The sequence below is a fragment of the Thalassophryne amazonica genome, chromosome 15 (assembly GCF_902500255.1).
Source record: "Thalassophryne amazonica chromosome 15, fThaAma1.1, whole genome shotgun sequence".
Classification (NCBI taxonomy): Eukaryota; Metazoa; Chordata; class Actinopteri; order Batrachoidiformes; family Batrachoididae; genus Thalassophryne; species Thalassophryne amazonica.
In genome coordinates, this window is record NC_047117.1 from 24,449,963 (window position 1) to 24,466,865 (window position 16,903).

The 16,903-nt window shown below is 39.9% G+C and overlaps 1 protein-coding gene across 2 annotated transcripts in view; it reads left to right on the forward strand.

The window, feature by feature from the left end:
- Positions 1-9,974: 9,974 nt before the first annotated feature.
- The window catches only part of coro2a (coronin, actin binding protein, 2A), a 92,889-nt gene continuing 85,960 nt past the window's right edge, over positions 9,975-16,903 (forward strand). Inside the window, exon 1 of one of the 2 annotated variants that reach the window (XM_034188239.1) lies at positions 9,975-10,377. In XM_034188239.1, coding sequence (XP_034044130.1) covers positions 10,363-10,377 — 15 coding nt within the window. In that variant the 5' untranslated portion in view covers positions 9,975-10,362. The remainder of the gene's footprint in view (positions 10,378-16,903) is intronic. The other variant, XM_034188241.1, reaches the window with a different exon arrangement.

The following is a 16,903-nucleotide window of genomic DNA, read 5'->3' on the forward strand; positions in this document are numbered from 1 at the left end:
AGAAAATTAGAATATTGTGAAAAGGTTCAATATTTAAGACACCTGGTGTCACACTTTAATCAGCTAATTAGCTCAGAACACCTGCAAAGGCCTTTAACTGGTCTCTCAGTCTAGTTCTGTAGGCGACACAATCATGGGAAGACAGCTGACTTGACATCTTGTCTGGGCTAAAGACAAAAAGGACTGGACTGCTGCTGAGTGGTCCAAAGTTATGTTCTCTGATGAAAGTAAATTTTGCATTTCCTTTGGAAATCAAGGTCCCAGAGTCTGGAGGAAGAGAGGAGAGGCACAGAATCCATGTTGCTTGAGGTCCAGTGTAAAGTTTCCACAGTCAGTGATGGTTTGAGGTGCCATGTCATCTGCTGGTGTTGGTCCACTGTGTTTTCTGAGGTCCAAGGTCAACACAGCCATCTACCAGGAAGTTGTAGAGCACTTCATGCTTCCTGCTGCTGACCAACTTTATGGAGATGCAGATTTCATTTTCCTACAGGACTTGGCACCTGCACGCAGTGCCAAAGCTACCAGTACCTGGTTTAAGGACCATGGTATCCCTGCTCTTAATTGGCCAGCAGACTCTCCTGACCTTAACCCCGTAGAAAATCTATGGAGTATTGTGAAGAGGAAGATGCGACACGCCAGACCCAACAATGCAGAAGAGCTGAAGGTCACTATTAGAGCAACCTGGGCTCTCATACCACCTGAGCAGTGCCACAGACTGATCGACTCCATGCCACACCACATTGCTGCAGTAATTCAGGCAAAAGGAGCCCCAACTACGTACTGAGTGCTGTACATGCTCATACTTTTCATGTTCATACTTTTCAGTTGGCCAGCATTTCTAAAAATCCTTTTTTTGTGTTGGTCTTAAGTAATATTCTAATTTTCTGAGATACTGAATTTGGGATTTTCATTCGTTGTCAGTTATAATCATCAAAATGAAAAGAAATAAATATTTGAAATATATCAGTCTCTGTGTAATGAATGAATATACAAGTTTAACTTTTTGAATGGAATTTCTGAAATAAATCCTTCTTCATGATATTCTAATTGTATGACCAGCACCTGTGTGTGTGTGTGTGTATATATATATATATATATATATATATATATATATGGGTTGGATATTGGAACTTCATTTAAGGAAGAAACAAAAAACCACATTGAGTCATGTTTTGGACTATGTACAGCCACGTTTCACAGCCTGTTTTGGTAGATATTAGGTTAGCAAAGTAATGTATATCAAGACAAATGTATTTATTCACAGGTTAGTTTTGTTATACGAGTATTTGTAGATCGCATCACACTGAACATCAAAAAGTGGTATCTTGCCATACCTATATATTCCAAAAATCAATTTGTACAGTGTATAATATCCTGTAAATAAATAAACATGGGGCTTGTGTATTTTTATGGGAGATTAATGAAGAGACTGTGTCCTGCACTTTATAGGAAGCGGGAGGTGACAGGATGTATACACAATGTGCAGTGGGTGGGACATGCAGGGTAAACAGCTGATCAACAGCAGAATTTTGCCCCAGGCAATTTGAACTTATTAATGCAGCTGTGACTTGTACACTTGGATGTCTGCACTCAAACACCAAACGCACAGTATACAGCAACACATTAACATCTGTACTATTAATTGACATGTTCAGATTCATCCACTGCTGGCCCTGGAACTAAAATGGCCATGTTGACCCCTCTTCACTTTCGGTGACACACTGTGTATCTGTACACCCACTAAGCAACACACAACACAGCATCCTGCACGTCATAAACTCACCGACCTGCAGTGTAATACAACTTGATGACACTCGTGGGGCGGCACAGCAAAATAATTGTGCATTTTGTGAGAAAAGCATGAAATCTGGCACACACATTCTAAATTAACCAATGTTTGTTTTCAGATGTTGAGCCATCCTGGAGCTGACCTCTAATGACCTACAGGGGTCACTGAAGAATTCCACAGGGGTCAAAATTTAAAAATGTTACCAACCGTATTGAAAGGTATTCCATATTATTTGTCTGATCATAAAGATTCTAAAAAGGTATAGTCTGAACTATCTATGACTGAATGTTGTGGACTAACAGCAAAAAATAGTGACAAAGGGCAATTTCGGTTTGTACAGGAGTCGAAAGTTAAGGTTGCTACGATTTTGGTAAAAAAAGAAAAAAGTGATGCAAATTATTTGTTGAGCTAATAGGATTAATAAATGTAATAGTTTTGACTGTGTTGAATGCTTGCCCTCCAAAGTAAAGCTCAAATAAGGTTGACATCCATTGGATTATGACATGTCATCCCATAACAATAAGCGTGACAGATGGTGCAAAATTATTCCTTTTTAAAACCATTTTAGCTCAACCAATAGTTTGCATCACTTTTTACCAAAATTGGAGCAACTTTTGATTTCTGTACAAATTGAAATTGATCTTTGTCATCCTTTTTACTGTTTTTAACCCATAACTCCATAATATTCACTTATAGATAGTCCAAACTATACCTTTTTGGATTCTTTATGATCAGACGGTATGGTATATGGTATAGTTTTTAATATGATTGGAGCATTTTCAGTTTTCATGTCAACAAATGGTTGACATTGAAAAATTCATGATGGCAAAATATCCAATTTTATTTGGAATACCTTTGACAAAATGTGTACCACATTGTATGCTTTTATCACAAAATGCATAATTGTTATGGAAATTTTAGATAAGCTGCCCCACTACTGGTTTTTGTTTGCTTGCTGTTGCTTTTGTTAGAAAATTTGCTGTGCTCAACTTTGAAAATAGTTTCTTTTATAAGAAATATAGTACTTCCTTGGAAAATGTAAGGAACTTACCATAAGGGTCAATAGGTCAACTGTCCCAAGATCCACTGTAAACTCAAAATAGCAGTAACGCCAACAACATACTGGTACTGTTTAAATTGTAGACACATTAATGCTACTAAACATCAAACTTGTCATCCTTTCCCTACAATATATCAGTTTATTATTAGGGTTGGCACAGCGAGTCATAATCGTCCACTACAGCTCAATATCACTAACTAATTGGATAATTCAGCTTTTCTAGCACAGCTATCAAAAACAGAAATGGGGTGCCCTTAAAGAGATTGTTTCACTGAGGACAGAGGTCAAGCTGGAACCTACCCAGGCCCACATCCACCAGCAGCCAGTACTCAACCTCACTGAAGGGCTGTGAATAAATATTTTCAATTTGTAGTATATATACACTCAACAAAAATATAAACGCAACACTTTTGGTTTTGCTCCCATTTTGTATGAGATGAACTCAAAGATCTAAAACTTTTTCCACATACACAATATCACCATTTCCCTCAAATATTGTTCACAAACCAGTCTAAATCTGTGATAGTGAGCACTTCTCCTTTACTGAGATAATCCATCCCACCTCACAGGTGTGCCATACCAAGATGCTGATTAGACACCATGATTAGTGCACAGGTGTGCCTTAGACTGTCCACAATAAAGGCCACTCTGAAAGGTGCAGTTTTATCACACAGCACAATGCCACAGATGTCGCAAGATTTGAGGGAGCGTGCAATTGGCATGCTGACAGCAGGAATGTCAACCAGAGCTGTTGCTCGTGTATTGAATGTTCATTTCTCTACCATAAGCCGTCTCCAAAGGCGTTTCAGAGAATTTGGCAGTACATCCAACCAGCCTCACAACCGCAGACCACGTGTAACCACACCAGCCCAGGACCTCCACATCCAGCATGTTCACCTCCAAGATCGTCTGAGACCAGCCACTTGGACACCTGCTGAAACAATCGGTTTGCATAACCAAAGAATTTCTGCAAAAACTGTCAGAAACCGTCTCAGGGAAGCTCATCTGCATGCTCGTCGTCCTCATCGGGGTCTCGACCTGACTCCAGTTCGTCGTCGTAACCGACTTGAGTGGGCAAATGCTCACATTCGCTGGCGTTTAGCACGTTGGAGAGGTGTTCTCTTCACGGATGAATCCCGGTTCACACTGTCCAGGGCAGATGGCAGACAGCGTGTGTGGCGTCGTGTGGATGAGCGGTTTTCTGATGTCAATGTTGTGGATCGAGTGGCCCATGGTGGCGGTGGGGTTATGGTATGGGCAGGCGTCTGTTATGGACGAAGAACACAGGTGCATTTTATTGATGGCATTTTCAATGCACAGAGATACCGTGACGAGATCCTGAGGCCCATTGTTGTGCCATACATCCAAGAACATCACCTCATGTTGCAGCAGGATAATGCATGGCCCCATGTTGCAAGGATCTGTACACAATTCTTGGAAGCTGAAAATTTCCCAGTTCTTGCATGGCCTGCATACTCACCGGACATGTCACCCATTGAGCATGTTTGGGATGCTCTGGACCGGCATATACGACAGCGTGTACCAGTTCTTGCCAATATCTAGCAACTTCGCACAGCCATTGAAGAGGAGTGGACCAACATTCCACAGGCCACAATTGACAACCTGATCAACTCAATGCGAAGGAGATGTGTTGCACTGCATGAGGCAAATGGTGGTCACACCAGATACTGACTGGTATCCCCCCCCAATAAAACAAAACTGCACCTTTCAGAGTGGCCTTTTATTGTGGACAGTCTAAGGCACACCTGTGCACTAATCATGGTGTCTAATCAGCATCTTGGTATGGCACACCTGTGAGGTGGGATGGATTAGCTCAGGAAAGGAGAAGTGCTCACTGGTTTGTGAACAATATTTGAGGGAAATGGTGATATTGTGTATGTGGAAAAAGTTTTAGATCTTTGAGTTCGTCTCATACAAAATGGGAGCAAAACCAAAAGTGTTGCGTTTATATTTTGTTGTGTGTGTGTATATATATATATATATATATATATATATATATATATATATATATATATATATATATATATATATATATATGAAATTTGTAGTTTCACTACTTAGATTTGACCTTATCAATTAATTATTGGCAATTCAACAAGAGTTTCTTTAGTTATTCCAACCCTAGTTTTAGGAAACGGTACAACACTGTTCACTGTGAATATGTCATGTGAAAAACAGTCCCCATATTCATTTAATAATCACCACCGATATGTAAGTAACTCAGCATTTGTTGGCTAATATTAACATTACATACCGTAGCAAACAAAAGGCATAAGTTAAAAATGAGCAAATATTAACATTAATATGCAGACACTTGAGGCAGTGTAAGAGCTAAACCTACTGCAGTATCCTCTGTATCCTGCCAGGCACTGGACGGACCACAGACTTAAATGAACCATTGCAATGATGGAAGTGAGGCAACAGACATTCAACCAAAGCTAAGAAATGGTACGATTCACTTTAAAGTTGTCTGAAATTGTATTACGAGATCCTGATAGGTATCATTATAAGAAATATATCACGATATTTACAATTACAGGTAAAAAGGATATAAATGTTTTGGGGGTCTAAATCTTAGTTTGTGGGTCAGACGCTCTACTTCTGATGGCCCATTGACACCAATATATATATTTTTTAAATAGTCTATTACTGTATGCACGCAAGCCACTGAACCCAGTGCACATACCGTATGTGTGTCCCACTTATCATATACATAGTATAGAGTAAGTATTTCTCAATTTTATTTTCTTGATTTTCCCCCTGCCATGTTTGCTTTGTATTTGCACACTTTGTCTAACTGTTGCACAATTCTATTCACTACTGCTGTGACACTGCAAATTTCCCCCTTTGGGGCTAATAACTTTGTCAATTAAAACATGGGTTGCAAAGAGACTGCAGAAAATTGGAGACATGTATCATTCTGACAGTAAACATTTGATGTCATTTGAAAAAATTGTTGATAAACATAGTATACCACGAAACCATTTCTACAGGTATTTACAATTGAGAATTTTCATTAGAACACAACAAAATCAGTTGCTACTGCTCCCCGTGTCTACAGTAGAAAGAGTAATGATTAAGGACTGTTTAGGGAAAGGTTTAATTTCTAATTTATATGACCTGCTGGTAGATGAGTCTTCTGAGTCATCTATAAAGAAGCTGGAGGCATGGAGAGAAGGAAATTAATACAGTAGACTGGGAGAGGGTTTGTGCAAAAGCACAATCACAAACAACACAAGTCTTAAACTACTACGGTATAAATGGCTTATGCATACCCATATAACTCCAGAAAAACTTAATAAATACAACAGTGCTATACCCAATATATTAAATACATTTTCCACATTTAATACACGTATACATGTATTAAATGTGGAAAAGACAAAGGTACATTTTTCACTGTATATGGCAGTGTTCTGAAATAAAGAAGTTCTAGGAAGTGGTAAGAACGTGTATTCAGGATATAATACCCATTCAAATTTCTTTAGATCCAAAATTCTACATACTGGGTTTAGAGCCAAACTATAAGATCTCAAGGGGAATACAAATTTTTTGAGTGTTAAAACTGCTTTGTGTATACTAGTACCACATCTTTATTTGTGTGGCTGTATATATGTGTGTGTGTGTTAAAAATAAATAAAAATAATGTTGGAAAAGTTGAAAAATTTTAGCTTCTAGCAGCTGTCGCTGTGTTTTTGTCATACTCGCAGCTAGCGGGAGCGTAATTTTCTATTGGCTTCTCCTTGAAAACAATGGAAAACCTTATACCATGTGCCGCTTACAGCCAACATGTGAATATAGCATAAGCAATATCACAAATATTTGCAATAAAAAGCTCAGAAAGGACAAATGGGTGATTCTTAGACTACGGGCACTTATTATGTCCTTTGATCATATTGTATGGAAAACAGAAAAAAGGGGAAATTTCACACTTTTATAGTTATCTTTACAATGAAAGTGTGTTAAAAAATTTGTTCTAGTAGTCTATGATGACTTTTTCACCTTTTTTCAGCATCATTATATGCAAATATTGCCGTTTTGTGCTTGTCCCACACCCAGACTTTTGATCTTCAATGATAAAAATGAATGGTAAAGAAACGTTTTTTCTAATGTTTTAAAATATCTCTGAATAAAATATCAGTAAAATAATCAAAACATAATTGGGGTATTCAATGTCATACAACTGTTGTGATGTTTTTAAACAAAATGTAGTTGTCCCACACTATTGCCGTAATTTCCACCACAACACTAATGTCCCTTTAAACAGTTTGTATGAAAGATTGTTTGGGTAGTTTCTATGGAGATAAACAGTGACATCAGAGCACATGTATATAACGCCAAATCACAACAAACAGTTGCCCCAAGGTGCTTTATATTGTAAGGCAATGGTGTGGTGGAAATTACATTTACAAGACCAATAGTGCCCGTAGTTAAAGAATCACCTAAATATGGTTGTGTCCACATTAGCTAGTAGCTTGTGCTAGCAGGACCCTCAACCAGCTAGCTTACTAGCTGTCACTCAAAGCAACCATGCCCCTAATTATTCATAACATTATGTCGTACAATATCTTAAACTGACAGGTTACTTAAACCCCCCACCCCACCCCTGCTACAATTGTTTTAAGGGGAAACTACAGACCTAAACAGTTTTTTTGTACCAAGTTGTAAATGTTTATTTTTGCTGTAAAAATGGGCATCATGGTGTGCTTCATTTGTCCTCTGAGGTTGGAATTTCCAAGTCTGGCCACCCAGGAATGCCCCTGAAGTCAGAATTCGAACTCGCTTGAACACATACCCCGGGTTCACAGTACATGATGTGTGGCAACGACTGTAGTGAAAGCTGTGGTTTTTACTTTTTTTTTTTAAACTGTTCTTTTTCAGTCTAATTGAATAAACTGTGCACACACTACTGTCTTACTGCTTTCTGTGAATATGTTGCTGTGGTATTTCTATGTGTGAAATAACACATAATATGTTGTTTATCAAATGGGGCCTATAATATTGGCTAACCCTGTAGATGTTGCTCATAACAGTGATTGTCTAAACCAAGAAGTAACTTCTGCACCATCTGTTCTCTTCCATGAGGTGTCTTTGGTGAACCGAATATTTTTGTAGCACTCCGCACTGTAGTGATGTTACGTGTTGCACTGATGCTCCATAGCGTATGTCGAGTAATCCAGGAAGTGTTTCCGCGATGTGCATTTTGGCGCTTGTATCATTTCAGACCAGTGAGGTCATAGATGTCATTCCAAGCCTCGCTGCCAGGCTGTACCACGTGACTGGTTCGGAAAGTGGTTCAGATCTTGGTGTGAGGTTTGACAGCAATATAAACTCCATAGTTTCCATTCAAAATGTGTGATTGTGATAGAGAGTTTTGGTCAGTTGAGAGTTATGATGTTGTGGTTGTTGTTGGCTGAAGACGTTATGTCTAAGAAGAGGAACCAGATAAAGCCAAAGCTTGTTGAACAGATACCGTTTTTGATTAAAAATTATTAGCTCCCACTCCCCCCAATGTTACACAAAGCACTTCTCTACATTTCAACCATATCCCCTGTACCCACAAATGCAATTTCTCTGCCCTCTGTTAATCAAAACACTGTCCAGTTCCAAAGCACTTTCAATGCTCTATGCTCTTCTCTATCATTTTCACCCCAATGTCTCAATTTATTCAATCTGTATACTAAAAGACAAGTGGCCTCTGTGTGTAAGCGTCCATGCGTGTGTATGGCTTCGATCACGAGTAACTGAGGAGAGCTGACATTTGCCATTTGGTTGGTATGCTTGTGTATTTTCGATCAAGGATGAACGCAGTGAAAACGGAAATTGATTGGACTAATATTTTTTTGAGAAATTAGGGATATTAGGTAACAACAGTGAACAATGGGCATTGATTATTAAATTCTGGACTCACACGCATTCCAGCATGGGGTGGTATATCATCTATATATTAAAAGCCAAGTGGCCTCTGAGTATGTGTGTGAGTAACTTTGATCATGGAGAAACTGGGGGAGAGCTGACATTTGCTGTTTGCTATGTTTATGTATTTTGGATCAAGAATGAACATTGTCAAAACAGAAAGTTGACTAATGTTTAAAGAAATTGGGGATATTAGGTAACAATGGACGTTGATATCATCATTAATCAGTCCCTGGTAACCACACAAGCTCTAAACAAAGGAAATATATCAACCTTACCTGTTGTAAAACATGACATCAACAATATTTGCCAAATAATAAATACAATTATTCACAAAACTTTATTTTAATTTCCTGCACTTTCAGTTAAAATCATTATAGAAACTTTGCATAATATATTGCCACCCTTCAAAAATGCCAGCTACCACCAATTTTATAAACACTACCCAGTCTAGACCCACAGGCAATGTGCGAGTATATATGTATATATACTAAGACATTATCAGTAAATTTCTATTAGTCTATTACTATAAATTTCATTATGACAAAGGCAAGAACATATCAATCAATCTGAATCGTTGGTATTCTCAAACGCATGTCTGTATTTGTGTCAATACACAGACATCCAAGCTCGATCCTCGATCCAAGCTTTGCGCCTTGGGGCAACTGTTTGTTGTGATTTGGTGCTATATAAATAAAATTGATTTGAATTGATTTCATTTGACAACACGGCGCATTTGGGGTTGGGTTTGTGTTCAGCTTAGTGTTGTATTTTTTGTTGTGTCATATTCTTATTGACAGTAAAACAGCGTGCATTCAAAGCCGAGAGCAGAGCGGTGTAACATTTCAAGAAGCTCCATTTTGCTGTCACTACTATACTTCAAACTCTTGGAGGCATCCAGCTTATTTTCCTAATTGCAATGTTGTGTGGAAAATAGAGCGTATTTACCTTGGGTGTGGCATCATTCACAGTCGCGACTTCCAACTTCCAAGGTAAAAGGAACGCAGCGTTATAACATGGGGTTCTATGAGGGGGACTCGCTTTTGGAGTCAGCCTCAAGCGGCCATTCAAGGAACTGCAAGGAGGGGTGGAGCTTTGGCGGAGGTGTGCACTCTTGAGTTCTTTTCAACTTATTTTGTCCAGTTAGTTACTGCAAACTTTTGGTGAATTTCCCTTTTTGGACTCTAGTAGTACAGAGCGTTAGTATTTTCACTTTATGGCCGTTTTCACTCTCTGGTGGGTCAGTAATCTTCAACCTGAGGCCGCGTGCCTCGCCCCTCCCTCTTCCTCCTCCGTCCTCGCGCATCCTGTGCTCCCATCTCTCTTCCTCCTGCCTCCTTTTTCCCCACTGTGCCTGCAGTGTGCAGACGGACATTTTTTTATTTTATTTTATTTTTGAACCCCCGTCTCTTGCGTGTAGTTTTTTACGCGGAGCAAAATGACTTTAACCACACTGCAGTCAGCGGGGCTCTAACGCCGGTTCTGCCGCCCGCCAACTCCTTCAGCGTGGCCGCCGCACTTCACGGAGCACCTTCAGGGACAAACAGCCTCCACCTGCCGACGCTCCTCACACCCTATGACCGTCTCAAAGGTGAGCCTACAGCCGCAGTCTAGCGACCATCTGCCGCTCGACGAACACCGACACAACGCACCGTTTGGTGACAGGTTTATATCAGCCATGGTGTTCACGGAACACTGTTCAAGTCTTGTTTAATCGATGACGAGGAGACACTCGCACACATCTGTGTCACGCCCTGAATGGAGAAGTTTATCGTGCTGTATAAACTTAAACAAGAATAAACTTATCTGCCAACAGCTTTAAACTAAGTTAAAAAAAAGTTAACCCACTGTTTTCCTCCACTGGATCCATGTCTGTTTGGACTACAGAGGAATATATATATATATATATATATATATATATATACAGGGCCGTATATAGGAATGTGAAAGGGGGGGGTTCAAATCCTTGAGTTGGGGGTCCAGTGGGCCGCAGGGCCCCCGGTGGGGTCGAGGGGCAACGCCCTTGTGAGGGGCTCAGGGGGGCGAAGCCCCCCCGAAGCAGAAGCTTTTTGAGGATTTCGAGCAGTAAAAAGCTACATAAATTTCGTTTGAAACCCAAAATGTATCATTTTAGGAAATACATTTTTATATACAAATAGTCCTTGCTTGGGATTGGATCAGTTGCCATAAGAACCACCCAGGAAGAACCAAGATAACATTAATGCAAACTTTATACCTGCCTGTTGGTTCGAATAACGCAACCGACAGGCGTGAAAAAACTCACGCATGCGCACGAAGGTTCAAGCTTGGCTGATGCAAGCGCACATGATTCAAATCCATATAGTTTTTGCAAAGAATAAAAAGGTCGGATAGTTTTCTAACAGACCTCATATTTAGCGGTATTAATATTCGCGTTTACATTATGAATATGTACGTTATGTATTAAAATAGCGGTATTTAATTTGGCGACCTTGTTTAACTCGCGAAATTCGCATAATAAATCCCACGCAAATATTTGCACCTTTAAGTATTTGGAACAGGAAGGAGAAGCTCCGTTTATTTCTCAGCTTATACATACAGACATGTTTTTACAAACCAGACAAGTGTAATTGTGTGTCTATATGGGTATTTACAAGCCTACTAATCTGTTTGATATCAGAGGAGGATAGGGACCAGGGAGCAAAAATTCTCAATCCCCATGGGAAAAGTTTATCTAGCAGTTTCCCCTTTCATCACTTAAGGGATTACTCTGGCAGAGGAAATTGAAACTTGAGGGTGTGTGATAATAGCTGTGTAACAGTTAGTGCTTGTTGCTTATTATCAATGAAAAGAAAATACATAACGTTGATACAGTGATGCCGGTAACGCGTTACTTAGTAACGCGTTACTCTAATCTGACCACTTTTTTTAGTAACGAGTAATCTAACGCGTTAATCTTTCCAAATCAGTAATCAGATTAAAGTTACTTCTCCATGTCACTGTGCGTTACTATTATTTTTCATTGTGGGTCGATAGCAGCATTAAACTTGGTCCGTGGGCAGAGGGTCGGTGTTCGACTGAACTGCCCACTTTAAGTGAGGTGTGAACTTTTCATCCACGGTTTTTTGCAGCTGCTCGACTCGTCGTCTCCTCTTAAAGCACGGTGATCAGCACACCTGCACTGAGCTTTACAAAGACATTTTTATGCTTTTTTTCCTCCTTTATTTAGAGCTGAGCTGAGCCGCTCCGTATCTGCAAGTTAAAACAGCTGATCCTCCGCGACGCGTCAACAGCTAACACTATTTTCCACTCAAATGCACCTAAACTCTCTTTCTGAGGACCACATGATGTGAAAACACAATAAAACTTTCTTACCTGTAAATCTGGTCACGTTTTCTGCATAAATAAATGTTATCCATTCTTTGTGCTCAAACACCAAAGTAGGGGCGAATCCAGATGGAATGGGGGCGTGGGGGAGGGATGTGCCCCCCACAAAACCCCTTGATTAAAGGTCCAGTTTTGAAGCCTTTTTTTACTACAACTACTAATACTACTTAAAATAATATTAATTTCGACAAGTAAAATATTTAGAGAGAATTTAAATGTTAGAAAAATGCTAGAATGAATTTAATAGTTACATTTATAAACAATGTAGGTTCGAAATTGCAAGTTTTACTGTTACAGTGCTGTCAACAGTTAAATATGAGGTCAAGAAAGAGGTCTTTATTTTACTTTTTATAAAACAAGTATTTATTTTCATTGAAGTCAAGAAAGGGTGAGTATAAAGTAAGTTTTGGCAAAACAGGTATCATTGTCATGTTGAGGTGGCAGAGGGTTGTTGTCTGCAGCTGGGAAAAGTAACTAAAAAAGTAACTAGTAATCTAACTTAGTTACTTTTACAATTGAGTAATCAGTAAAGTAACTAAGTTACTTTTTCAAGGAGTAATCAGTAATTGGATTACTTTTTCAAAGTAACTGTGGCAACACTGCGTTGATATCCAGATCAGAAAAAAATCTGCAGAAAAAAATCTGCAGAATTCTCGGGGGGGGGGGGGGGGGGTGTTTGGTTGAACCCCCTCTGTATACGGGCGTGTGTGTGTGTGTGTATATATATATATATATATATATATATATATATATATATATACTGTATTATACAAATAATGGATGGTAAGGAGTCCTACGCCTCGTCCAATTTAACTTTTCTTCATCCAATATTTCTCTATGTTGGATGACTTGCCATCCATCAATTGTTATGTTCTCCACCCCCATCTCAAATTAAGCAAACAACAAAGAGTCAAGTAAATTAGATCAATTTATTTTGTTGTGAACAGCATATGAATGCTTCTAAAACGTCAGTAGCGTGTTTGTCTACCTTCTTAACGTTTTTGGCATCCTTGGAGTTCAATATTTCCACCAGTTCATCCTCTGTGAACTCAGCAAACCTCACTGGCAGACAATTTTCTGCTGTTGTTGACATGTTTGTTGCCATTTTTTCAACCAGTATCTGTCAGCAAGTTCCTGACTTCCGCTATGTCATTAGTGATGTCATCTCATGAATAATTGTATGCCGCGTTCTGATTGGCTAGCTGTTGGCAGTAAGCTCTAACGCTATTGGTCAGTGGGAACCGATCCAATATAATATTTGGTCCTCCCCTTTTTGGATCCCTTTGGATCCAACATAACTTTCTGGCGCCAAGCATGCCAAAATACAGGTAAATGATGGATAGAAAGGCTGATCTGTGATTGGCTATTGCAATTTGAGTGGAGAACATATATACGAGGTCTGTTAGAAAAGTAACGGACCTTTTTAATTTTTTTCAAAAACCTGATGGATTTGAATCACGTGTGCTTGCGTGAGCCAACCTTGAACCTTTGTGCGCATGCGTGAATTTTTTCACGCCTGTCGATTGCGTCATTTGCTTGTAAGCAGCCTTTGTGTGAGGATGGGTGTAGTCTCTCTGCGTTTTTTCATTCCAAGGAAAAAGATGGAACGACTGGAGCAGCGCCGCATCAAATTTTGCCAGAAACTGGGGGACAGCCAGGTGGAAACCATTCAGATTATTCAGACGGCTTTTGGTGACGATCCTATGGGCATCACACAGATTAAGGAGCGGTACAACCGGTTTAAAGACGTCTGCACAACGGTGGAGAGCGAGCCGCACTCCGGGCAGCCATCAAATCCATCAGGTTTTTGAAAAAAATAAAAAGGTCCGATACTTTTCTAACAGACCTCGTATGTGTGTGTGTATATGTGTGTGTATATATATATATATATATATATATATATATATATATATATATATATATATATATATATATACACAAGGTCTATTAGATAATAAACCGACCCTTTTATTTATTTTTTTTTACTATATGGATTTGAATGACGTGCGATTACACCAATCATGCTTGAACCCTCGTGCGCATGCATGAATTTTTTCACGCGTGTCGGTGACGTCATTTCCCTGTGGGCAGGCCTTGAGTGAGATGTGGTCCCGCCCTCTCTGCTGAATTCCTTTGTTTCACACGCTGCTCGAGACGGCGCGCGTTGCTTTATCAACATTTTTTCTGGACCTGTGAGGAATATCCAAGTGGACGCTATTCAAGAAATTAAGCTGGTTTTCGGTGAAAAGTTTAACGGCTGATGAGAGATTATGGGGTGTTTCTGTCGCTGTAAGGACTTCCCACGCAGTGGGACGTCGTGCAGCGCTTCCAGGCGCCGCCGTCGGTCTGTTTCGACCTGAAAACATCCTAATTTAAGGCTTAATTCACCCAGGATGTCGTGAGAGAACAGAGAAGATTCAGAAGAGGCCGGCATAAGGACTTTATGCAGACATTCCACTGTTTAAGGACATTTTTTAATGAAAGACGTGCGCACAAATTTGCCGAGTCGTTTCCGTGACGACTCGGCAAATCTGTGTGCTCCGCGACAGGAAAAACACCTCCGTGTTGAAAACCATTTGTAACATTTAGGCAGCTTTTGATGGCTTTCAACAAGTGAGTAACTGAGAAATTGTTTAACAGCTTGGGCATGTTCCAACTTGCCCGTTAAGGTTTCCAACGGAGGTGTTTTTCCTGTCGCGACCCCCCGCGGTCGGGCCCGGCCCGACATGCGACTCTGCCCACACGTTCTTTCATTACAAAATGTCCGTTAACAATGGAATGTCCGAATAAACTCCTCATGCCGACTTCTTCTGAAAGTTCTCTGTTCTCTGACGACTTCCTGGGTCAACAGAGCCTGAAATGTGGAAGTTTTCAACTTGAAACGGTGAGACGCTGCCGCCTTGAAGCGCAGATCGCCGTCAGGCACCGTGGGCCGTCCTTACGGCGACACTACCAGACCAAAATCTCTCTTCAGCCGTTAAACTTTTTACCGAAAACCAGCTGAATTTATCGAATGGTGTCCACTCAGTTGTGCCTTACAGTTTTGAAAAAATTACGATCAAACAAAGCAGCAGTCTCTGAGCCATTCGTAAACAATGAAAAAATCGACGAGAGGGTGGGCGACTCCTCACTCAAAGACTGCCCACAGGCGAATGTCGTAACCGACAGGCGTGAAAAAAACTCTCGCATGTCCACGAGGGTTCTAGCATGTCTGATGTAATCACACGTGATTCAAATCCATATGGTTTTTGAAAAAAATAATAAGGTCGGATACTTTTCTAATAGACCTCATGTATATATATATATATATATATATATATATATATATATATATATATATATATATATATATATATATATATATATATAAAATCCGAAATAAAATGAATTAGAGGGGCACTCAGTAGAGAGCATTCAAGGTCTTGCTGTGCTGTTACCCATGATGCAGTTTGGAGAACTCCACTGTACATGCATGTCTAAGGAACCTTTGAACTTGTCCAAGGTGTGTGTCCCAAGAATGTTCTCTGTGAATTTGAAGACTCTGGCAGTAGGACTGGACTTATGCTAAACACAGACAGATGCAAAGTCTTCGCAATACCCAGTGGCCATATCTGATGGCCTCGGGTTAAAATGTGGAAAAAGTACAGCACTATGAAGACTTTCTGTGTGTGTGTGTGTGTGTGTGTGTGTGTGTGTGTGTGTGTGTGTGTGTGTGTGTGTGTGTGTGTGTGTACACACAAATATATATACAGGGGTCGAAATACATTTTTTAACCTACTTGCACCGGTGCTAGTAAGTAAGTCCCTTCGGCTGCTCCCTTGTTTGCACTCGGGGTCGCCACAGCAAATCCAAGGTGGATCTGCATGTTGATTTGGCACAGGTTTTACGCCGGATGCCCTTCCTGACGCAACTCCACATTACAGAAAAAAGTTACTTGCACAACCAGAAGCAACTCGAAGCAGGTCCGGTGTGGTTATGACAGAGTTTGAGGGAAGAGCAGCAGCAGACAGGTTTTTTTGTTTTGTTTTGTTTTGTTTTCATGTGTGCACGCAGACGAATCATCACAGCAACTTGCTCCGTGTGTGAGAGTCACAAAACGCAGGGAAGACGAAGACAACATACTGGAAATTGTTTTTTTCCTATTTTATTCCTTTATTGGTTCATTCTACTGGTGATTGTAGTTGATAAAACTTGGATAAAGTTACTTGCACCAGTGCTAGTGCAGTATAAAATTACGTGCACCACTCGAGTAATATGTGCACAAACTAGCCCATGCACGTACTAATTCGAGCCTTATTTGTGTGTACGTAGGATCTCTAATAGAATGTCTTTGCTTTCCCAACAAGTGAGCTAAGCCTATGCTGATGGAACAAATGAATGCTTTAAAGTCCATTTTAACATATTGTGATGTCACACAAACAATAAGTACATGCCTGTAACGAAATACTTGATGCAGACTCCAGCATCTGCCGTCATGTCTTTTCATGTCTGTTAAATACTCCTGCATTGGAAATGTGAAAAAAATATTTTCTTATCCTTTGTGATACTTTTGTGATGTTTATTAAATGGTGTCTCATATTTTGGGTGTGTGGTGAAAGTGTGTGACAGGAATGTGTGTGTCACATAAAAGATCCATGGCAAACTGGGCAATCCAGGACCTGTTAACTTCTGTTATTCAAACCCAGATGAGGCTTTAAATAGAAACACTGGAGTTGGTCACCCGATCTGTGTTCACTGAAGAGGGTGTATGC